Here is a 23,964-nt window from a genome sequence, read left to right as displayed (position 1 = left end):
AGTATCTATCTATCTATCTATCTATCTATCTATCTATCTATCTATCTATCTATCTATCTATCTATCTATCTATCTATCTATCTATGTATCATATATCTATCTATCTATCTATCTATCTATCTATCTATCTATCTATCTATCTATCTATCTATCTATCTATGTATCATATAGTGCCTTTCATATCTATCTATCTATCTATCTATCTATCTATCTATCTATCTATCTATCTATCTATATTTTTTTTAGAATTTGTTTAGGGGATAAACAAGTCTGGATGTGGTTGGAGAGCCCTCAAAAGCACATAGCGCCAGCCCTGCTTTTATTAAAGTTGTTTTAAATGTTTTTAGGTCCAATGCATTGTTAATCTGACTTCTTTTGTTAAATTTTTAAAATCGTTGTACTGTAGATCAGATTAAGTACGGCTTAGGTGGCCTGTTGTTTTTTAAATAACTTTAACTGGGCTTTTCTTCTGTGACTCTTTCTTCCATTTTTCCATATTCTGCGAGTGCGCCAGTTGACGACAGCCTGGCTCTATTTCTTTAATTTTTGTCCTGTTATTCAGCAGTCAAGTTCGTTAACTCAGTTAATGAATAAAACGAGGCGGCGCTCTGCTGTGATCGCTCATTAAAGTCACGGCCTCGTAAGAAAACCTAACTGTGTTATCGACGGTCAGTGTCCAGCGAGATGAACTGCATTAATCATTTCAGATAACTCGCTGAAGAAGACGAGAGAGAAGCGCTGCACATCATCGTGAGGTGACACTGCGAACGCCACCCGGCAGATGTAATCACACCGCTGACTTTCAGTGCAAAACTTCTGCTCTTTTTTGTGAGGGCGACAACTTCCTTTAAGAAACTGAAGGGTCTTCTTAAGGTCACAGATAAACAAGTTTAGCCTCATTGAATCGCATGTGTCGGATTTATGAAGTTTCCTTATTTTTGTTTATTGAGTTTTTAATATATTTTTCATGTTGATATCCACTCCACTGTCGTCCCCAGAAGTTCTTCTGAATAATCGAGAGCTCGAGGTAGGAGACTTTCCTTTCTTTGTCGATGTGGTGCCTTGTGGTTCCTTGTTCAGAGGCCTTAAAGCGGATTCAAGCAGTCAAGTCCGTTATCTTCCGCATTTCGACAAAGCGATCCCCTCGTTCTGCTTAAGTTATTCTAAGGACTACACGAGACCCCCGTGAGTAGACGATGAAGGTGTTGAAAGGTGTGATTTGTGTACTGAGTTGTATCGGTGAAAATATTACTTAATTTAAAATTGCAATGAATTCCGTATTTTATGCAAGGTGAGATTCTGCCCAACGCGGAATTCCTTGTCAAACGCAACACACGCATTCACAGCGACTGAAAATACACAACAGTGCCACTTAAAATGGGCCTACCTGATGATAAGGCACGTGCCATTGTGTAATGGGTCTGGCCATGTGCGGAAACTAATGGAGAGATTTACGGTTTATATCATTTAAGTTACTTGAATGGAACCTGATCGTATTTGCTGGCATTACTGGTTTGTCATAATATCACATTAACACAATTTATTAAAGTTGAAACAAAGCCATCAGATTATTTTCTTTTAACTTCAGACAGCACAACTCATTTTTATTTATTTATGTATTTGTTTTTTTGCTTGTTATTTCATAAAGTGATGGAGCAAATGATACGACAGTTTTAAAATGGTGAATTATTAATCATTTAAGCTTTGAATGAATAGAATAGTTATTAGTGTTTAATAATTTCCTAATGGATGTGCCAGGTTAATATAAATGACGGTGCATCTAGGATGGCAGGAACATCACACACACCAAACACTGAGCTTTGTCGTCAGGTTTCTTTCCTAACAAGCGGGATTTCCCGTCATAATTCTGTAGTGGGCTGCCATGTCGCTTACTGGTGTCGGTTACCGAGTGACACACGCATTAATCTGGACACAGCTGGCCACACTAGCGGCGACCTCGAGATTTAAAGTCCTGTGCCTTAGTTGCTAAGCTCGCTGCCAGCCGTCACTCTTTTGGTGAAAGCCCAACTGCACTCATCATTCCTCCGCGTGTCAGCCCATTTGCCCTGCGGATTAACTTCATTTCCGCCGCTTGCACTCGGTGTCTTGATGAGGTATTTTTGGAATATCATAAGGATTGAGCTGCTCTGTGCACGTCCCCATTGGTGGAGACCCAATGGCACATTCAGGACATTGCAGGAAGAATGATGTATCACACTGGCTTTTGAGCGTCTGTAAAATCTCCAGCAAGAGCCGATATGTGTAGCTGGGGAGGTTGGGGTTTGCTGAGGAGTCAGGGCTGATCTGCTTGTTCTGCTGCCAACCTCACCGGGAATAGCGGTTTGAGATGATGGGATGAGGACGTGTCAGTCAATTTGGATTTACAACAGCGACTGTCTGTGCCGCCGTAGAGATATTGGAGTAGAGCCGCACAAGCAGACCTCGCGAACGCTAGATGGCGGTGTTTAGCTTTACACGCCTGATCTGCCGCATTCCATTTAGGGTAGAAACTTCCTATGAAACCGAAAGTATCTTAAACTGAAGAAAGAGACCGCTGCCATTTGTCGCAGTCTCTTTGGCTAACGGATTTATAAAGTTTCCGTACTTCTGCATGTATTTATTTTTTTCCATTTTGAGATCCGCTGGCGTCTCCTGCAATCTTTTAAGTAATTGACAGCTCGAGGTAAAAGACTTTCTCTCTTTTTTGTCGACGTGACGAGGTGCTGACCCGTTATGAAAAGACCTTAAAGCGGAGTCAGACCGACAGGCCTGGAGATTCCGTTACTTTGTTACTTTTATTATTATATTTTTTTCGCGGTCTTTTTATAGTTCTACATTTACATTTCCTTATTTATCTGACACCTCTGTTAGATTGGTTTAGATCAATTTAGTAATCCCATTACGAACTGGTTACTTTGTTTAACCGTTTTGGAGCAGAGACAGGCGACACGACTTGACAAGGTCCTCCAGTGTCAGTAAATGCATTTGAATCCGCGGCCTCTTGCATTTTATTCCTAAGCCGTCACCAGCAAAGTATCTATCTATCTATCTATCTATCTATCTATCTATCTATCTATCTATCTATCTATCTATCTATCTATCTATCTATCTATCTATCTATCTATCTATCTATCTATCTATCTATCTATCTATGTCTGCTCCTTTTCTTTTCAGGTCCGCGGTTGTGCCTGTGAAGTGTTATGCTGTGTTGTACACTTCGACATCGCCGTGCGCTCCTTCTATTCTGGGTGGACTCGTCACACTGGGCACCCTAACCCGTACGCAGCCCCGCACTGGACGAACTGCGGTGGTCAGCGGGAATCTGACGGGAGAAATTCCACAATCACCTTTGAAGTTCGTTTACTAAGAGTTATTCGAAATTGTGCCGCGGACTTGTCCAGCCAAAGTGAATAATATCCGTTAATCCAAAGCAAACCAAATAAAACTGTAACCGTCATTATTACATGTACTGATGCTTCGATTTCTTTTAACATTCTCAGGCTATTCAAGCTCGTGTCAAGTGTGCCCTGTCTTTTTAAAACGCAAACCCACAAGGGGCACAAGCTTTAATATTCACTGACCATCTCTAACGAACATATTAACCGAGTGATCCTGTCTGACTCCACGTAAGCCAGAAGGTCAACACCAACACAAGCACAGCCATCAGTCCTGTTACTGGTCAGTCCAGCTGGAGACATCCAGGAGTAGAAGCCCTAAGCAGCCTCAGGATACTCTCTGATGTTGGTGTGTCATCAGGAGGCAGCTGACCAGGAACAAACTCCATAGCATAGGACAGTTGTAGGTCATCTAGTGAGAGGAGACACAATGAGTTAGCAGAATAAACAGAATGGATGCTTACAGGAGGGACAAGTGGAGAATCTACAGCCTGGAGATATGAAGGAGTGAGGGGGCAGAGCCATTGTGGGACCTGTAAGACCAGGCAGACAATGGATGAGAGGAGAGCACACTGAGACAGTTTCATGAACAGAGACATCCAGATGAAGTTCTCACTTGTCCTTTGTGTGCCCCTAAGTCACCGGTCCAAGTTCTTTCAGCTGTCCACTCATTTCCTAAAACACTTTGTTTTTATGCCTCACAATTTCTCCATGCAAGTGCCCCAATCTTTTATGTTTTTAAATCCCCAAACTTTTACAACCTTTTTGAGTTAAATAGCAGATATTGGTAAGGTGAGGTGTTACATTCAGTAAAGTAACGGCACTTTGTTTTAGTTAATATTACTGTTAGTCATTTTGCAATGAATGACCCACAGATCACTCGAGCATCAATCAATACGACACACCACACACGTCAGTGTCTGTCAACACCACACCACTTTTACACTGAAAACTTTTAAAACTGAAAAACAATGAAATAGCATCAGGTTTACAAATTAATTTTACTTCACAGAGCGCATTTCACAGTGAACAACATCCATGAGGGTTTCTACAGAGGTAACCTTATGTTTTTTTTTTTTTTCTTTTTCTTCTTCTGCTTGGGGCTGCTGAGCTTCTTCTTGGTTCACCTTCTCTGGACCAGGCCATGGTGTGATTTGGTCAGAGAAACATTATCTCCATAACATCTCAGATCTTGATCTGTTTCACCTTTTTATGGGGTATGTAAGCTGTCCTGAACCTGAAGTCACCAGTGAGGCCATTTCCAAAGCTTTATCTGTGACAGGGTCACTGTGTTTTCCATCAAGGTACTCCAGTGTATTTTATTTTAATTAGTTTTGTAAGCTGACTATCTCACTCCTCATGTTGTTGTATACTGTTTGTGAATAGACGAAGCACCAGATTGAGGTAGGAGACACTAACACAAGCCCCCCAGACAGGGCATCAGAGGAGTCTCTGGGTGATTTCACAGTTTTATTCACTGACTTCAATACGTCTAAGTCCTGCCATGTTGGCTTAAGGTGCCTGCTTTTCTTCTCTGACCCCAGGACCAGGCAATGGTCCTGTTGCTGAACTCGCTCAATCATCCTGTGTCTTGAACCCCACTTAGATTGGGACTCTGTGATAAGCTGGTGAGTGGGGGCCTGGTGCTCAGCTTGTACCACAGCCATCTCTCTCCTGCTTTTCAAAATGAAGGTAAAGAGTGACAACGACCTTTAAACAAACTCCTGTGGCACAGTCAGCCCTGGGGTCCTTCACACCATTATGAGTATAGAAGGAGAGAAGAAACGACCCGCAGTGTAACCGCACAGCGCTAGACAATGATATCTACAAATGATTTTATAAAACCAAAATATTTCATCCTTTAACATTATATTGATGTATGGAAAACATTCTCTTTATTAATGACAGACAGACACACGCGTGTGCAGGTGGACATACGCCAAGTGTCTTCACTGTGTGTCTGCTACGTGTGACTCATGTGGGCAGTTTGGTGAAATATCCATCCATTTTCCAACCCGCTGAATCCGAGCACAGGGTCACGGGGTTCTGCTGGAGCCAATCCCAGCCATCACAGGACACAAGGCAGGAATCCAATCCCGGGCAGGGTGCCAACCCACCGCAGGACACACACAAACCCACCCACACACCAATCACACACTAGGGCCAATTTAGAATCGCCAATTCACCTAACCAGCATGTCTTTGGATTGTGGGAGGTAGAGCAAAATTAAATGAAATAAAAATAAGTGGTTGGTGTAATTTGAAATGTTGATTGCTTCATTTACTCAATCAAGATAAATAAATGCAATTTATAATTAATTCATTATTAAAAAATCAATCATAAAAACATCATTTTATTTCCAAAGCACTGCAGGTGCGTCCCCTCCTTCACTTTTAGAGCTTTGATCAGGTTGCTGCTGCTGTCCATAGTCATAGTGGTAGAGTTTTGGGAGGTCAATGCACCTTTCAGCACCCTGGAGGATTACTCTGCTGGTGGGGTCACTGAGGAAGTGAGATGTTTGGTGGTAGACACTTTGAAGAGTCCACTCATTGGTCTCAACATGTGCTGTCAAACTTGTGTTAAACTGCATGGCTCAAGTGGGCTATAAGTCTGTCTTTGATGGGTAACACAACACCTTCCCCATCTGCTTTCTGTTTTATTGTGTGCTGTTGTTGTCACAGGGCTACTGCAGCACAAGACTTTCATCTTGGTAGCTCAACTCTGCGGTCGATTTGTTCCACAAGTGGATGACCCCAGGCTTTTTCATATTATATTTGGTCACCGTATCAATGATAATGTCAAACATCACCACATCTCATCATTTCTTTCCACGGGATCCCTTTTATCATATGAGCTGCAATGGGACAATGACGCCACTACTGTTACCAGCTTTTTAGCAGACTTTTCATGGCTGCTGTCATCCTGAACATCTCACAGAGCTACACTCTTGTCTTATTCAGCTGTGAGCCTCTAACGGAGATGCTGCAATAAGTGCTGCTTCCTTTAGTTGCCTCAGTGGCTTTACAATGGACGGTGGTCTGTTTGACGTCACACTTCACATAAATGAACCACTTTGAAATGACTGAGGGGACACTGCCAGCTGTAGACTCAAGCTTTTCACTTGTTAACGTCTGCTGCCATCTTGTTTGTGAGGAGGCAGGCAGATTGATGGCGAGTTGGCTGGAATTACCCAGGAAAGGGAATCAAGATTTAACTTTTTATATATCACCTTAAATCAAAAACTCTAATTAATCAATAAAATTGATTTATCGCACAGCTCTGACAACAAGACTTAAGTGCTAAAAGCAGATTTGTCATATTGTTATTAAACGTAATAATCATTTTGTCAATGAGAGGTGTCAGTGATTTACAAATCTTATTTTTATAAACAATGTTGTTAGCCTCATATCCATTTGTCAGATGCCTGAGATACAAGAAATATTCAGTGAGAACATGATGGCATCATATGCCATGAGCATGACAGCCTCCTCGTCTTGCAGGTTTCATATCCACAAAAGAACCTTAAGGGCTCTACAGACGTCTCCACAAGAGGACACAGCCATTGAATTCATGTGTCCCAAAGGTGTCTCAGCTCGTTATTGAATTCTGAGGCCTCATTTATATTGTGGATCACATCCTCAAAGGTTCACATCCATCCATCCATTTTCACTTCCAGAATTTGTTGTAAACTTGCATCCCCTGTCAGAAATCTCCTGTCAAAATAGTGATAGACCCGAGTCTGCCTTCCCTCTGCTCAGCTCTTGTCATTTATTTTTAATTTCATGTCCTCTTTGTCTTATTTCCGTAGCCCCGTTCTTCTGAGAGGTCACATTAAGTTTGGCAAAAGGAGCCCCCAAAGAAGACAAACTGCCATTCAGATCACAAAATCAAAAGATGAGTGAAGACAACTTGTGTAAGAAATTTGTGTCAATGACCTCCAGGAAAAGGAGATGTGATGAAGACATGGACGCTCTGTCTGGTGAGAAAAGCCTGGTGGTGTTTCTTTTCGAATTAAAAAAAAAACTGTCTTTATGCCTCGCACTTTGTAAAAAAAAATTATTTGCGAGCTATTTATTTTGTAGATGGACTGCTTTGTAATGTAACTCAGTATAATGATTTTTTAAATGCTTTTAATATTGAAACTTTTTATTTGCTCCTGAAATTCAAAGTGTGTTGAGCCTTTATAACAACAATATTTGAATCCACATTGTCATGGGGTAGAAAGTTCATTTGTTAATTCCAATCAGTTTTCAGTGGTTTGACGTTTTTAAGGACACTTAAAGTGAGTGGAAACTTCTGTTTACAGGAGAAAAGTCAGAGAAGGTTGAAATCTGAAAAAGTTTAAAGGAGAAATAAACTGAAGTGATAAGTGAGTCAGGTAACTGAGCTGAACTGATGACTGTGCGTACCTTGATGAGCTGAGAGTGTCAGACCTCAACAAAGGCGTGTAGGACAACAAGACGTCAAAGAAGACCTTAAATATTTGATTAGTTTAAAAGTTAATTTCAACAAGCGCTGCTGCCTCGCAGTTAGAGAGACCCGGGTTCAAACAATCCAAAGACATGCAGGTTAGGTGGATTGGCCTAAATTGGCCCTAACCCTGCCCAGGATTGGTTCCTGCCCTGTGTTGGTTGGGATTGGCTGATGTATTCGTTCAGCGGGTTAGAAAATGGATGGATGGATGGTTAATTTCACTTTGTGAACAGTTATCTGAAGTTCTAAAAATTGATCAAGAAATCCACAAAAGGCACCTAAAGGCCATGTCACATTAGATGACTTTCAGCGAGTTTCAGTCGTAGCTTTCATTTAAATAATATTAGCCTGTAAGAGGTAGTTGGCCATGCGCTTCCATGAAAATGATCATCTAAAGTGACAAACTCAACGACTAAGACCAACAGTCTGTGATTAACTAGAATAAAATCAAACATTTGTGATGTTCGGTTTGGTTAGAGGTGAAGACACTGAGTGTGAGAGCTGTGAAGCTGTGAACGTTCAGCCGGCAGTGCAAGACATAGAATGTAGTGATGAGGAATAAGGAACACATATTTTAGAAACCTCACAAATAGAAGAGAAGCTTGTCTGTTTGATTTGTCACGTTTTATGTACTAAGCCAGAGTAGAAAAAAGAAGAAAAGGGCTGAGACCACAGCTAAACGCACCATAGCTATTAACCCTTTATACATTGCCAGCTCCATCAGGATGCCAGATAAAGGGGTGAGCATAGCTGTGCAGGAAGATGGACTTCTGTGTTCAGTTGTGTAATTTGAAATAACGTAGCAATGAGATTAGCAAATTAGCAAATCTAACAGACCCCACAAGCAAAAATCATGTAATGTGACATTGCATTAAAGGGAAGGAGTCAGGCAAAATGTAGAAGAGAGCTGAAAGCAGTTGATGAATGCAATCAGCTCTGGAAAAACAGTTGGTCATCTATGATTGATAGATAGATTATAACAAATACATATATTCACACTGGAAAGAGTATAAAGCAAGAAAATTAAAAAGAAACAGTATTTCTGACTTGGCAATCCCAGTCCCAGTGAGGCGCTATACAGGTGTATTGCTGTCGGTATAATGGACTTCCAGTCACGTTTCTTGACCCACTTCTGCTGATGGATTCATTGCCTGAAAATCCTCAGTGTTGGTGTGTCACTGAGAGGATGTGCAACATTGTTCATAATGGCACTCAGTTTTGTGTTCATTATCTCCTTTGCTACAACCTTCAGGGGTCCAGAGTGTGTCCTATAACTTAAACTGCCCTTTTAATTGGCCTGTTGATTTGGTGGTCCTATGCATTCTGATTTCAATAACTACACCAGCAAACTGTTATACTGGCAATGGCAAATTCCTTCTTGCATGCAACTGATATTTATGTGCCTATAGTAATTAATCACATGGTATGGTTTACGTGTGGTTGCACATGGTTACATTTTGTTGATGGGAATATCAGCATTTTCTTCATTTAAAACTCGATCTTCCAATCAGACTGCTGATTTGATAATCATCATACTTCAGAATTGCAATTTGTAAATGAATCAATTTTTTCTGCCATTCCTCCTCCAAACCTAACCTTTGCCAGTCATTGAGAGTCTTCTCAATCATCATGTTGATTTTGTGGTCCTCTCTTGAAGTGATGTCACCAGCCAAGCACACCACACTGGCCATCACAGAGTTGTAGAAGATGTGAAGGATGTCACTTCCCACATTAAAGGAATACAGTCACCTAAAGAAAAACAGTTTGCTCTGCCCTTTCTTCTATAGTTTCTTTGTGTTCCAAGACCAGTCCAACCTGTCAGTAATGTGAACCCCCAAGTACTCGTATAAGTGGACCACCTCTACACCCACTCATTGAGTAGTGAGATTGAGGCTTTTTGGTGAGGTGAACGTCAGTCATCAGTTCCTTGCTTTTGCTGATGTTACAGTTCAGACAATTCTCTTTGCACCAAGAAACAAACTTCTCTCCCGACTCCTCTCTTCTGTCTCATTCCTGTTATCAATACAACCCATAAGTGCAGAATCATCTGAGAATTTCTGCAGTTGACTTGACTTGCTGTTTTATTTCTAGTCTGAGGTGTACAGAGTAAAGAGCAAAGCAGACCGGCCTGTTCCTTGTGGTGCTCCAGTGTTCCTCTCACAGTCCTCGAGTCTCACAAACTGCGGTCTGCCCCAACAGATAGTCCATCATCAGGACACCACAGGCTCATCCACCTGCATATCTCTGAGTTCACCCCTTAATATGGATGGCTGGATGGTACTGAAGAAGTTGAAAAAATAAAAAAAACGTCCTTGATACAGTGCTGCCAGCTTTGTCTATGTGACAATAAGCCTTGTAGTGCAGATAGATAATTGTATCCTCCACTCCAATCTTTGTCCAATTGGCAAACTGAAGTGGGTCCAGGTGGTCTGGAGTAAGTGTTTTAATTCAGATTTAACTTCATTGTATATTTGGAGACTGTTGTATCAGAGAAGAGGTGTTGTCATGGAATATCACACCTTGACTCAAGAGCATAAATCATGTTTCAGAATTGTGCATCTTCTACTGCTATGTGTCGATGAAGGTCTTTGCAAATAAAATATCTAGTAGACATTGTCATCCATTTTGCCTTATTACAAGTACTGGGGATTTTGTTTAAAGCTGTGCCCAGTGTGTGTTGCTCTCTTGTCATTACCACCAGCTTGGCTCCATCAGAATTTATCTCTGGCTGGTGTTGAGCAAGATGCTCAGAAATATTAGTAGTATTACCACAGTACTTGACTTTGCCGTGGCAAATTTTGCATATGGCAATAAACATCTCATGTTCTCCATTTACGTTGTGAATCCCAAAGTAAGTCCAGGCTTTAGATTTAAACTGCAATGATGCTGCAAAAATCTGACGACAACCTTGATCAGTCATGTTCTCATTTTGAGCTGTGATATGGCCATGTGCAGCAGCCACGTATGGTCATTATTGCAGCAGGAAAAGTTAATGTAAGTCCTATGCATACTGATTTCGATAACTACACCAGAAAACTGTTATCATGGCAATGGCAAATTCCTTCTTGCATGCAACTGATATTTATGTGCCTATAGTAATTAATCACATGGTATGGTTTACGTGTGGTTGCACATGGTTACATTTTGTTGATGGGAATATCAGCATTTTCTTCATTTAAAACTCGATCTTCTAATCAGACTGCTGATTTGATCATCATCATACTTCAGAACTGCAATTTGTAAATGAATCAATTTTTTCTTCCATTCCTCCTCCAAACCTAAGCTTTTTGCCAGTCATTGAGTGTCTTCTCAATCATCATGTTGATTTGGTGAGCCTATCTTGAAGTGATGTTACTGAGCGAGCACACCACACTGGCCATCACAGAGTTGTAGAACATGTAAAGGATGTCACTACCCACAAGGGTTAAAGGAACACAGTCTCCTCAAAATAACGACCTGCTCTGTCCTTTCTAATATACAGCCACTCCTCTGTGTTTTGTGATCAGTCCAGTCTGTCGTTGATGCCATTCCTTCATATGTACTGTGTGAATAGATGAGGCCAGTAGTTAGGATTGAGATAAGTGGTCATGTCAGACTGAGTTCTGATCCCTAAGCCTCCAACACACCTGTATCTGTTAATCTTCATGTTGTCTCTTTCTATTTTCCACAGGTTTAACACAGAAGTTTCCTAAAGTAATAAAAAAATTCTCTCATGAGGATCTCCTCAAGATCACCGAGTTCTACAAGCCCCACCTGGCTTATGTGATTGAATACGACATTACGAGTATCCTGCAGAACCTGGTCACCAAGAACATCCTCACCAACAATGAGGCCAAGGTAAGCAGGTCTGCCTGTCAGTACGAGGCACAGAGAGCTGAGCAGAGATGGTGAGCTCAGAAGAATCATCTGAGACTGATCGACCCTCCATAGCAGGTCTTTCTGTTATTGTGAGGTCATCAGACCTATACTGACTACTCTGCTCTGCTCCCCCAGTGTTCTTTATTAAAGTAGCCCTCTGATCACTTGTTTTCATTCAGAGATTCAAAGCCAAAGAAGAGTGTGAGGGGCAAGCAGGTGTGGAGTCCTTCATCAGTGACCTAATGAAGATGGACAATGTGGTACTGGTGAGCCTGTGGGAAGCACTGGCTGAAGAGCTTGCGAGATTTCCGTCGCCAAACATGACAAGAATACTGAAGGAGGTGACAGAGGGCGGTGAGTTAATGGGGTCTTGTGTGACAGGGAAACACTGAATGTGTGCAAATCACAAAGAGAAACAGAGTGAGAGACCCAGGAACAGAAAACACAACATTACTGTCTGTAGGCCACTGGACACACAACTGTCAGGTCTGTCACTTACACTGAGATGCTTGGTTGATGGCCTTCAATGTCAACACTTCCTCCAGTTCCTCTGATTTTTTATTTTATGCCATTATTAAAGTATTTAAAGGGGTCAGTGGTCCCACTGTATTATTTAGTAGCTGGTGTGCTACTGTCACCTATGTGTGACCTGTCATAACTGCATATTTGACTTGCATGTAAGCCCTTCTGCACTCTATAAGCCTACACCTGCAGCCCCCTGGATGTTCAGTGATATTTTTTTTCTTTCATTAATAAGAAGTCATAGCACATCCCCCAGGTCAGTGTGTAAATATTAGCTTTAGATGCCCCCAGATGCTCACACTCATGCTCATCCATGTTTGTTTCTCAGACGTCTCACCCTCAAATGCACATCAACCTTGTTGTTAACCTGAGGCCTCAGTAAAGAGTTGCCTCCTACTGTCCTCAGCATGATAAACACACATATGTCTGCTGCTCCTAATACTTTCCAGTGTGTCATTTCCTGGGTCTTCTTTCCTGGACATTTAATTTTAGACTCCCAATATAGATACACATTGATGGTTTGCTCTTTGCTTTCAGATGTTAACTCTTCATTGTGGCCAAACAAAGTCCACATTAGCAGCAGTCTGTTAGCTTTTAATATTTTTCTGGTTGTATACCTCACTGTACTCATTTTATATTATTGTTAATCTGCGCCTTTACTGCTGTAATTGTCTCTTCTGTCTCTATTGTTGTCTCACCAGGACCAGACCTCTTGAAGGACATTCAGGCCAGTCTCCAGCCCGCTCTCATTGATGCTCGTAATAAAGGTAAGCCACTGGTCTTGTGTCTCTGGTCATCAACTCCTCCAGGGCTCTGCTCCTCAGTTAGAACATCAGAACAATTGTGACAAGATCAGGCCATTCATCTCAATAAGCTCACTAATCCTATTCTCCTTATCTTTTCCAAAATAACATTGTTAAATTTTAGAGGGTCCTAAAGTCCTTCTCTCCACAATGCTACTTAGTCCCTGTTTCCATTTGTCTGTTGTTCTCTTTAAGGAGAAAAATGTTAACATTTGTGTGACATTGATTCTTTTCAAGTTTCCATCTAATGTAATAAATTGCATCCATCATACAAATTACTTTTGTTACTTTAAAAACTTAATTTATGTCATCTTTGTCTGCATCTGTTTAAGATGAAAAGGTGCAGCTCCCTTAGTCTCTCCTCATAGTGCAGACCTCTCAGTCCTGAATCAGCCTTTTTACTCTTTTCTGGACTTTTTGTAGTGCTATAACATACTTTTTGTAGCCCAAAGATCAACATTGTACTCAACACTCCATATGAGGCAGTGTGTTATAAAGCTTTAGAATAACCATAAGGTGACTTGTACTCCACATGGGGCTGCTATATAACTCAACATCCTGCTAGACTTATTCATGGCTTCTGTCCACTGTCTTGATGTAAGTGGTGACCATTTCACTTTAAATTCCCAGGCCTTTTTTGTAAAGGGATACTTTCAAATTTCAAACCTCCCACTGTGTATTCAAACCTAACATTTTTACTTTCTACATGTAACATTTTACAGTTATTTACATTAAATTCTATCAGTCACATATCTGCCCAAGCCTGTATGATGTCCAGATCCCCCTGTGATAAATCAATTGATTCTACGTTATCTACAACAGAAGCAGAAACATAAATATCACGGATATGGACACATAGCACAAATAATAAAATCAGATAGATATTAGCACAAATAATAAAAATAGATAGATAGATAGATAGATAGATAGATAGATAGATAGATAGATAGATAGATAGATAGATAGATAGATAGATAGATAGATAGATAGATAGATAGATAGATAGATAGTTAGTTTGCAACATCAGGTAGAAGCACTGAATTGCCTGATAGCAGCGGGCAGGAAAGACCATCAGAGGCCCTTCTTAGCACACTGTGGTGGAACTGAACCTGTTGCTAAAAGTACCCCAAGACAGCACCTCCTGGAGGGGTTGGAGAGGAACTTTCATTCAGCCTCCATTTTGTCTCCATTCTCTTTTCCACAACAGGTTCTAGAGTGTCTAGGGTTAGTCTTGGCTTCCTAATTTGCAGGTATTTTGTGTCTTTAAAACTGAAGTTGCTTATTCATGGGACCATAGAGCAGAACACAACACTGGATACTTTGGACTGGTAGATCATTTCCAGATGATTACTGCCAACATCTAAATACCTGCGTCTCCTGAGGATGTACAGACTGCTGCCAAACACCACTGTGTTGTCACACCAGTCCAGATTGCCATTTATGTGAATCTCCAGGTACTTGTAACTCCAGTTACTCCATAGATATCTATCTATCTATCAGCATAACTTACCCCCCAACCTGTCTTGTACTAAACCTGCAGGATAAGTCCAACCTAAATATTAATTTGCCTTTATGATCAGGAGACCTCGATTTCCTTGAATATAAATTTTGCCCTCCTTTCCTTCAGCCCTTAATATTTCTCAGTTACTTTCTGATTAAACTGAGTCATTTCACTTAACCTGCCAAAGCAATTTTGCCTCATTTTTTTGTCTATATCAGTGTTTCCCAATCTTTTTTTCTATTGCGTAACACTTTTTGTAAGATTTTTTTGTAAGACACGCCACAATCTTAAAAACCACAAACACATATACGGTATTTCTCATACACCTGTTCAACTGTCTGAAGGGGCAGGACCACCAGATAAGCTGGTTAAAAGGAGCTCCAAGATCAACATTAGCAGACATAGCAGTTAGTGAGCACTTTGATTTGCCCCTTTGCCCACTCATCTTATATGCTCACTATCCACCAGCCTTGTGAGGCTCATTAGCAACCATGTATCCAGGGCAGATGGACTCTAGCAGCCAGAAGACATGTCTGAAGTGGTCTAACAGGGCGATTACTGGGCTGTTTTTATGCCAGTTTCTCCAGGAAGTCCTGTCCTCCTCAGACAGGTCTCGACCAGATTGCAGAGTTTGTCCCCATTAGGTTCAGACCAAAGTGCGCTACACTATTATTTCCATGTCACACCTGGGTGTCTATCATGGTGCACCACTTTGCCGTGGCACGCTGGTTGAAAATCACTGGTCTAGATGCTCTAACCTCAGAAAAATGTTTAGGTCTCGTACCCCTGTTGTTGTCCACAATGCTTTGGTACCAACACTTTGAAACAGCAAACAGGGAAAGCAGAAAAGGCATTACTTTCTCCAGTTAGCCAATTCGGTTTGCCATAACAAGAGCAAGAAGAAGTCCATGTGTAAGGTCCTCCTCAATCACTTGCCTGCTGCTGCGATTCCAAGCTCCTTTATCTTCTTTTTCCTCAAGTGAACGATTTGTGAAGGGGTGTTTCATTAAAGAAATAAGCTGATTTTCTTTGATTTCTGAAGTTTCACTTGAAGTTACCATCTATCAAAAGTTGCTCTCGCTCATCTGTAGTTACATTAATGGTGGGTGTGAACTGTGATCCATTGACGTGAACATGAAATAGCACGTTGATGATTGTCCAATCACATTAGATTAAAAAAACATAAAACAATGCTAATTTGCTGCCAATAAATGTGGGAGTGTCTGTGACACAGAGAAAAACAGCCAATTATAGGGCGACCTCAGGTCATCTGCTTGCCAAAATATCAAGGACTTACATAGACTGTCATTTGGCCGGCACCCTTCACTCTAGAAATATACTGTAGGTATACACACACAGAAATGAAACAAATACAAATCGGGTCCAGTTTTTAATGGACGTTGACATTTGTTGACCCCTAGCAAATTGTGCAAATGAACAAATTTATTTCATGATAATTTCACATTACCTAATTAAATAGATTTTTTTAAATATTTGAATATTTAGTATGGGTACTGGCATACCAGCACCCTTCATTACAAACTGCCATTGTGTACCTCTGAAGCACCTCCATGTCCTCCCCCTGAGTGGTGACTGGTTTCAGACGGTTGTTGCCATGTCTGATGTCCACCACCAACAACTCTTTTGTCTTTTTGATTTCGAGCTTCAGGCAGATAAGATAAGGCAGAATGTTGTTAAAGGTACTGGAAAAATCAAACAACATTGCCCTGATGAGTGGAACCAGTTTTGTCCAAGTGAGAGTAGGCTTTGTGTAGATCACATCATCCTCCACACTTATACGTGCCTGATAGGCAAAATACAGAGCATCAAGATGTTGTGAAACCAGGGGTCACTGCTGTTTTAGGACCTACCTTCTTGATGGATGAAGCTAAGAGCAACTATTCTGAAGTTCTTGGAATCACAGGAATTATTGTTTGGCACTAGGACAGCATAGGATTTTTTCTTACAGCTGGAGAACCATTTGCAAACTCAGGGAAATGGTGCTGGAGGACCCCACGAAGCTGATTAGAACATGTTTAGAGCACCTTGGGGCTGACTCCATCTGGCCAGTAGATTTAGCATAAATTGCCAGTAAACAGTCAGCGTGGGTTTAGATGAGGAGATCGTGTCTCACTAGTAAAGTGAAGTTGTATGAGGAAGCAACAAAAGCAGAGGACTAGAAAGGTGTTAAAGAAGTCTGTAGTTGAGTATAAAATTGATTTAAACATAAGAGGAAAAGGGACATGGGGAGAGGAACCTTATCAGAATTAGATCATGTTGACAGTGGTGTACCTCAGGAGACAGTATTGTGGTGATGCTCTTTTTAACCTTTGGAAACCTGTTCTCTCCAGCACCATGACACTATAATCCTAGCCTCCCCAGCAATTTTCAACTATTTTGAAAACCAAATATTTTGATTTATAAATAGAAAAGTTTATTATCTAATGATATTACTTGGCCGGAGAAGAAAAGGGGGAGATGCATCTGGAGTTAAAAGGAGAGGAGGAAGGTAAAGAAAGTGGAATTGAAGTTAGGAACTTTGAATGTTGGCAGTATGACTGGTAAGGGGAGAGAGTTAGTTGATATGATGGAGAGAAGGAAGGTTGATATATTGTGTGTGCAAGAGACTAAATGGAAGGGGAGTAAAGCCGAAGGATCGGAGGTGAATTCAAATTGTTCTATCATTGTGTGGATAGGAGAGAAATGGAGTAGAAGTTATTCTGAAGGAACAGCATGTCAGGAGTGTTTTGGAGGTGAAAAGAGTGTCAGGCAGAGTAATGATTATGAAGCTGAAAATTGGAGGTGTGATGATGAATGTTATTAGTGCATATGCCCCGCAAGTTTGGTGTGTGATGGATGAGAAAGAAGATTTTTGGAGTGAGTTGGATGAAGTGATGAACAAAGTACCCAAGGGACAGAAAGTGGTGTTTGGAGTGAATTTCAATGGACATGTTGGTGAAGGGAACAGTGAAGACGAGGAGGTGATGGGTAGGTATGGTATCAAGGAGAGGAATGAAGATGGTCAGAGGATAGTGGATTTTGCCAAAAGGATGGACATGGCTGCAGTGAATACATATTTTAAGAAGAGGGAGGAACATAGGGTTACGTACAAGAGTGATGGAAGATGCACACAAGTAGATTACATCCTATGCAGAAGAGCTGATCTAAAGAACACTGAAGACTGCAAAGTGGTGGCAGGGGAAAGTGTAGTTAGACAGCATAGAATGATGTTTTGTAGGATGATGTTGGAGATCTAGAAGCAGATGAGAGTGAGGACAGAGCCAAGGATCAAATGGTGGAAGTTGAAAAAGGAAGACTGCAAGGTTGAGTTTAGGGGGCAGGCGAGACAGGCAGGTACTGGGTGGCAGTGAAGAGTTACCAGACAGCTGGGAAACTACAGCAGATGTAGTAAGGGTGACAGCAAGAAGGGTGCCTGGCGTGACATCTGGATAGCGGAACGAGGAAAAGGAAACCTGGTGTTGGAACGGGGAAGTACAGGAGAGTATACAGAGGAAGAGGATGGCGTGGAAGAAGTGGGATAGTCAGAGAGATGCAGAAAGTAGACAAGAGTACAAAGAGATAAGGTGCAAGATGAAGAGAGAGGTGGCGAAGGCTTAAGAAAAGGCGTATGATGAGTTGTATGAGAGGATGGACACTAAGGAGGGAGAAAAGGACCGGTGGGCTAGAGAGAGGGGCAGAGCTGGGAAAGATGTACAGCAGGTTAGGGTGATAAAGGATAAAGATGGAAACATACTCACAAGTGAGGAGAGTGTGTTGAGCAGATGCAAAGAGTACTTTGAGAGGCTGATGAATGAAGAGAAAAAAGAGAGAAGGTTGGATGATGTGGAGATAGTGAATCAGGAAGTGCAACGGATTAGCAAGGAGGAAGTAAGGACAGCTATGAAGAGGATCAAAAAAGGAAAGTCTGATGGTCCAGATGACATAGCTGTGGAAGCATGGAAGTGTTTAGGAGAGATGGCAGTGGAGTTTTTAACAAGGTTGTTTAAAGGAATCTTGGAAAGTGAGAGGAGTGGAGTAGAAGTGTACTGGTGCCAATATTTAAGAATAAAGGGGATGTGCAGGACTGCAGTAACTACAGGGGAATAAAATTGATGAGCTACAGCATGACGTAATGGGAAAGAGTAGTGGAAGCTAGGTTAAGAAGTGAGGTGGTGATTAGTGAGCAGCAGGATGGTTTCATGCCAAGAAAGAGCACCACAGATGTGATGTTTGCTCTGAGGATGTTGATGGAGAAGTATAGAGAAGGCCAGAAGGAGTTGCATTGCGTCATTGTGGACCTGGAGAAAGCATATGAAAGGGTGACAAGAGAGGAGTTGTGGTATTATATGAGGAAGTCAGGAGTGGCAGAGAAGTACATAAGAGTTGTACAGGATATGTACGAGGGAAGTGTGACAGTGATGAGGTCTGCGGTAGGAGTGACAGAGGTGGGATTACATCAGGTATCGCCTCTGAGCCCTTTCTTATTTGCAATGGTGATGAACAGGTTGACAGATGAGATTAGACAGGAATCCCCGTGGCCTGTGATGTTTGCTGATGACATTGTGATCTGTAGCAATAGTAGGGAGCAGGTTGAGGAGACCCAGGAGAGGTAGAGATATGCTCTAGAGAGGAGAGGAATGAAGGTCAGTAGGAACAAAACAGAATACATGTGTGTGAATGAGAGGGAGGTCAGTGGAATGGTGAGGATGCAGGGAATAGCATTAGCGAAGATGGACGAGTTTAAATACTTGGGATCAACAGTACAGAGTAATGGGGCTTGTGGAAGAGAAGTGAAAAAGAGAGTGCAGGCAGGGTGGAGTGGGTGGAGAAGAGTGTCAGGAGTGATTTGTGACAGACGGGTATCGGCAAGAGTGAAAGGGAAGTTCAACAGCAGTGTTTCCCAAACTCGGTCCTGTGAACTGTAACTGCAGGTTTTTGTTCCAACCCGCTTCCTAATCAGTGACAACACCTGATAGCACTCATCTCATTTAATTAGCCGGTAATTTTTTTTCTCCTTTATTCGACATTCTGAAAAGCATAGTAGAATGATTTTTACATTCATAAGACATTTAGAAATATTTCTGAGTTTGCTATACATTTAAATGCTTAACTCTTTTTCGTTGATTTCATTATATTTCGCCCTTTCTCTGTGCAGTTTTTCCCCTTCATTGTATCTTATTAATGACAATTTAAAATGAGCAGAGTAGACATGGTGGCAAACAACACTCAACAATCAAAGGCTGCAACTACTTTAGCGTCAGACCCACTAATTAGTAAATAATGGATTAATTAAATAATTAGAACACCTTGAAAAGTAGAATGAAAATCAAAATGGAAATACAGTTAAAAAGAAAAAAATACATTATTCCAATATAACTGCTTGGTACATTTTAATATTTTTTTTAGCAAACTTGCTTTTCTAATTTCTATATTGTTCCATAAACACAGAACTTAGGAAATAACAGCTCACTTAATTAGCCCAGGAGATCAATTAAAAACAGAAGCTGGTTGGAACAAAACCCTGCAGCCACAGGGGGTCCCCAGGACCGAGTTTGGAAAACACTGGTCTACAGGACGGTAGTGAGACCAGCTATGTTATACGGGTTGAAGACGGTGGCACTGACCAGAAAGCAGGAGACAGAGCTGGAGGTGGCAGAGTTAGGGATGCTAAGATTTGCATTGGGTGTGACGAGGATGGACAGGATTAGAAATGAGGACATTCAAGGGTCAGCTGAAGTTGGACGAGTGAGAGACAAAGTCAGAGAGGTGAGATTGCGTTAGTGTGGACATGTGCAAAGGAGGAATGCTGGGTATATTGGGAGAAGGATGTTAAGGATAGAGCTGCTAGAGAAGAGGAGAAGAGGAAGGCCCAAGAGAAGGTTTATGGATGTGGTGAGAGAGGACATGCAGGTGATGGGTGTAACAGAACAAGATGTAGAGAACAGAAAGATATGGAAGAAGATGATCTGCTCTGACAACCCCTAAATGGAGCAGCCGAAAGAAGAAGAAGAAGAAGATTATCTAATGATATGATGATAAGCAACAACAGCTTGATACTATAGAACAAGCTGTATGACTTTCACAGTTTTCAGCATTTTCTATCACCCATTATAAGAACGTAACGCCAAAACTGCAGTTTTATGCTTCAAAACAGTTTTTAGTTCCAGAAGCAATGCACAAGAACACTTCATACGATTTTTTATCACTTTGCAGTCAATAGTCTCGTGTGTCCCCTTCCTTCCGTGTCCCTTCTGGTATTATACGCTCAAACTTCCTTAGGTGGGATGCAAACCACTGTGGAAACAGTGGCAGGTGGTGAGTTTGACTGGGGCGCTATGCCTGTTACACCGTAATGCAGATGTCCTAAGGAGAGCTCAGCTAGGAAAGAAATCTTTTGTGGAGCAGAAAAGCAAAAGCATTCTTTGCATGCTCTTACTTCTTTATGCTGACTTTACATCTGTAGTTTTGAGTTGTTTCCATGCTAAAGTACATCCAAAATCCTTTCCGTTTTTTTCCTTGAAACATACAAAAAATAAAATGAAAACTGACAAAACAGTAGCATTACTTGTGTAAGTAGCATAACAGCGGAACTAGACAGCGGTATATTATGTGCATAGTCTGTTATAATGAAGGACTGTATTCCAGCCAGTCAGGTTATGATAACAGAAAGATGTAACGGCCTTTCAGGGATACGTTTGTACAGCAGCCGACTGCAAGATTTAAAAAGTTGAGTAGTGTAACAGTAACATAACATAACAGATATGCTTAGACCGTTAATCAGGCCAGCAGGGATGTGATGATAAGTAGGTGGGTTGTTAGGCTGTCCTTTCAGATATCTACTGCTATGGTGTGGCCCAAGAAATAGCCTACTAGGTTTAAAGGGTTAAATAATTATTATTTGGTCCTAGTGATTTGTTTGAATTCAGCCGTTTTAATCTGAGCACCACTTCTCCCTCTACAATTTCCATCTCCCTCACACTCTCCATAATAGTCCCTGTTACTGCTGGCTGTTATCTACTTCCTCACGTGTGAATACTTCCAGAAAATGGCAATTTAATTCACCGTTACAATTCCTGATACCCTTCACCTCCTCCTTGACTGTTCTCTTACTACTAAAATACTAAGGAGTCTCTTTGGCTCGTCTTTCTCTTTTTTCTTAATTCTTTCTATCTGCCCTTTATCTTCCCTGATGTTCTTTTTAAACATTGCTCATGCACCTTACAGTTAGTACTGGAATTGTTTGCCTCATAGGTCTTATAGGATTGTGTTTTTCTTTAGAAGTTCTTGCTCAGGTTCTTATTTATCTACCATGGTGTTTTCCTTAATTTCTGACTGCTTTTAAATTTCAGGATAAATTTGTCCTGCATTGTGCGTAAAACCTTTTTAAAGTTGCCCTACATCTTTAAAGTTTTCATTTCACTTAATCTATTCAAATTTATCTTTTCAAAATGTTTCTCATTTGCCAAAGTAATGTGAATTGTATTACATTGGGGTCATTTGACCAAAGTGGTTCAATCACATCTGTCCATTCAATTCCATCCTGATTATTAGAAAATACTAAATGCAAACAGGCTTCCTACCATGTTGGTGATTTAACATGCTGAGTTCTAAACAGTCACTCATTAAGTTAAAAAAAACTCCTGTTCTTGTACTCCATTATTTATCAGGTTTGCTTGCTGAAAGTTCATGTAATTAAAATCCTCCTTGACTATAAAATCCCCCTCTAACCTTGTCTTTTTAATATTATCAAAGGATATAAATTGAAACTACGGTTGGAATTATTGGGTCTGCAACCCACTCCAAATATGGGGCCTTGATCCCTAATGCTGTCTCGCCACACCAAACATCCTCACTAAGTTGTGGCTCACCATCTAACTGAAGAATCTTTGCATTCAAATCAAGTTTTGCATGCATGGCGACTCCCCCACCCTTTAAATTTGCCCATCCTTCCTCAATAACGTGTACTCATCTATGTTCTACTCCATCCCACCACTTTTATTTAGCACGGTTTCTGTTACTGCTATAATATTATAAATACAGCACTTTTAGGATGTATTTTGACCCCTTCACTTTCTGCACACTTTGTTATGTTGTAGATTTACATTTAAATGAAGACATGTTCTATTTTTTCCCATCAAACTCCACTAAACAAATCCAAAAAGTGGCCAAATATTTTCAAAAAGGTGTCCAAATTTGTGAAAAATCAAACACTGAAATCTCTCATTCCTAGAATTATTCAGAACTTTTTCTGTGACAATCCAATGTATGTTCTGGTGTATCCTGTTTGCCTTAATTCTCCTTGAAATGTGTTGAGAACCTGATTCAGTCCACCTGCAGCCAACTGAATTGATTGGACATCCTTTGGAAAGGCACATGTGTACCTGTGTAAAGAAGGTCCTACAATTCACACTGCATGTCAGGACCAAAACAAAACCATGAAGTCCAAGGAAATCTCTTAGATCACATTGTGGTTTTGCATAAATTAAAACAAAGAAATAAAACCTTTTCTATTATCTTGGGTGTTCCTACAAGCAAAGTGGACACAATAATTGTGAAAGAAGTTTGGAAACACTAGGACTCCTCCCAGAGTTGTCCATCCAGCTAGACTGGGTAACTTAGCAAGAAGGATCTTGGTCTGTGAGGTGACCAAGAACGCAATGATCACCCTTGGAGCTTCAGGAGTCCTCTGATGAGATGGAAGAACATCTCAGGAGGATGGAAATCTCACCCCCATTCCATAAGTCAGGCGTTTATGATACAGTGGCTAGATGGAAGCCCCTTTTGAATAAAAGGCATACAAGAGTATAAAGAAACATGAGAGCATGAGGAAAAAAATTCTCTTGTCTGATGAGTCAAAAACTGAACCCTTTGGGAAGAATTCCAAGTCTGGTAAAGTCAAGACAGTGCTCATCAGCTGCCTAATGCCATCATCAGCGAAGCTTGGTGGTGACAGCATCTTCCTATGGAGGTGCAGGAACAGGGAGACTGGTCAGAATTGTGGGGATAAATTCAAAGAGGCCCATGAAGAAAACCTGCTTCAATGTGCATGCCACTTCAGACTGGGTCAACTGTTCAGTGGCCAGAAGCATACAGCCAAGACAACAATGGAGTAGCTTCTGGACAAGTCCTTGAATGGTTCGGCCAAAGCCCAGACTTGAATCCCTTACAAAATGTGTGGAGAGACCTGAAGATGTAATTTCACAGACACTTCCCATTCAATCTAATGGAGCTTGAGAGGATCTGCCATGAAAAATGGGATAAACTGTCCAAATCCAGATGTGCAAAGCCTGAAGAGACTTAACAAAGAAGACTTGAAGTTGGAAATGCTGCCAGAAGGGCTTCTTAATAGCAATGAGTTAAGAGCCTGAATAATAGTAGGAATGAGAGATGTTAGTATTTGATTTTTAATAAA

The 23,964-nt window shown here is 41.0% G+C and overlaps 1 protein-coding gene across 4 annotated transcripts in view; it reads left to right on the top strand.

Moving 5' to 3' along the window:
- The first annotated feature begins 868 nt into the window (after positions 1–868).
- Positions 869–23,964, top strand: part of LOC120533499 (NACHT, LRR and PYD domains-containing protein 3-like) — a 33,304-nt gene continuing 10,208 nt past the window's right edge. For 2 of the 4 annotated variants that reach the window (XM_039760397.1, XM_039760401.1), the window contains exons 1-5: positions 2,547–2,683; positions 7,204–7,374; positions 11,539–11,705; positions 11,906–12,080; positions 12,950–13,015. In XM_039760397.1, the coding sequence (XP_039616331.1) occupies positions 7,290–7,374; positions 11,539–11,705; positions 11,906–12,080; positions 12,950–13,015 (493 nt within the window). In that variant the 5' untranslated portion in view covers positions 2,547–2,683; positions 7,204–7,289. Of the gene's footprint in view, positions 1,028–2,546; positions 2,684–3,164; positions 4,700–7,203; positions 7,375–11,538; positions 11,706–11,905; positions 12,081–12,949; positions 13,016–23,964 lie in introns of those variants that run through there. The other 2 variants (XM_039760400.1, XM_039760399.1) reach the window with 2 other exon arrangements.

The sequence above is a fragment of the Polypterus senegalus genome, chromosome 8 (genome assembly GCF_016835505.1).
Source record: "Polypterus senegalus isolate Bchr_013 chromosome 8, ASM1683550v1, whole genome shotgun sequence".
Lineage (NCBI taxonomy): Eukaryota > Metazoa > Chordata > Cladistia > Polypteriformes > Polypteridae > Polypterus > Polypterus senegalus.
Note: the sequence above shows the minus strand (reverse complement) of the source record. Positions and strands in the feature narration are given on the sequence as shown.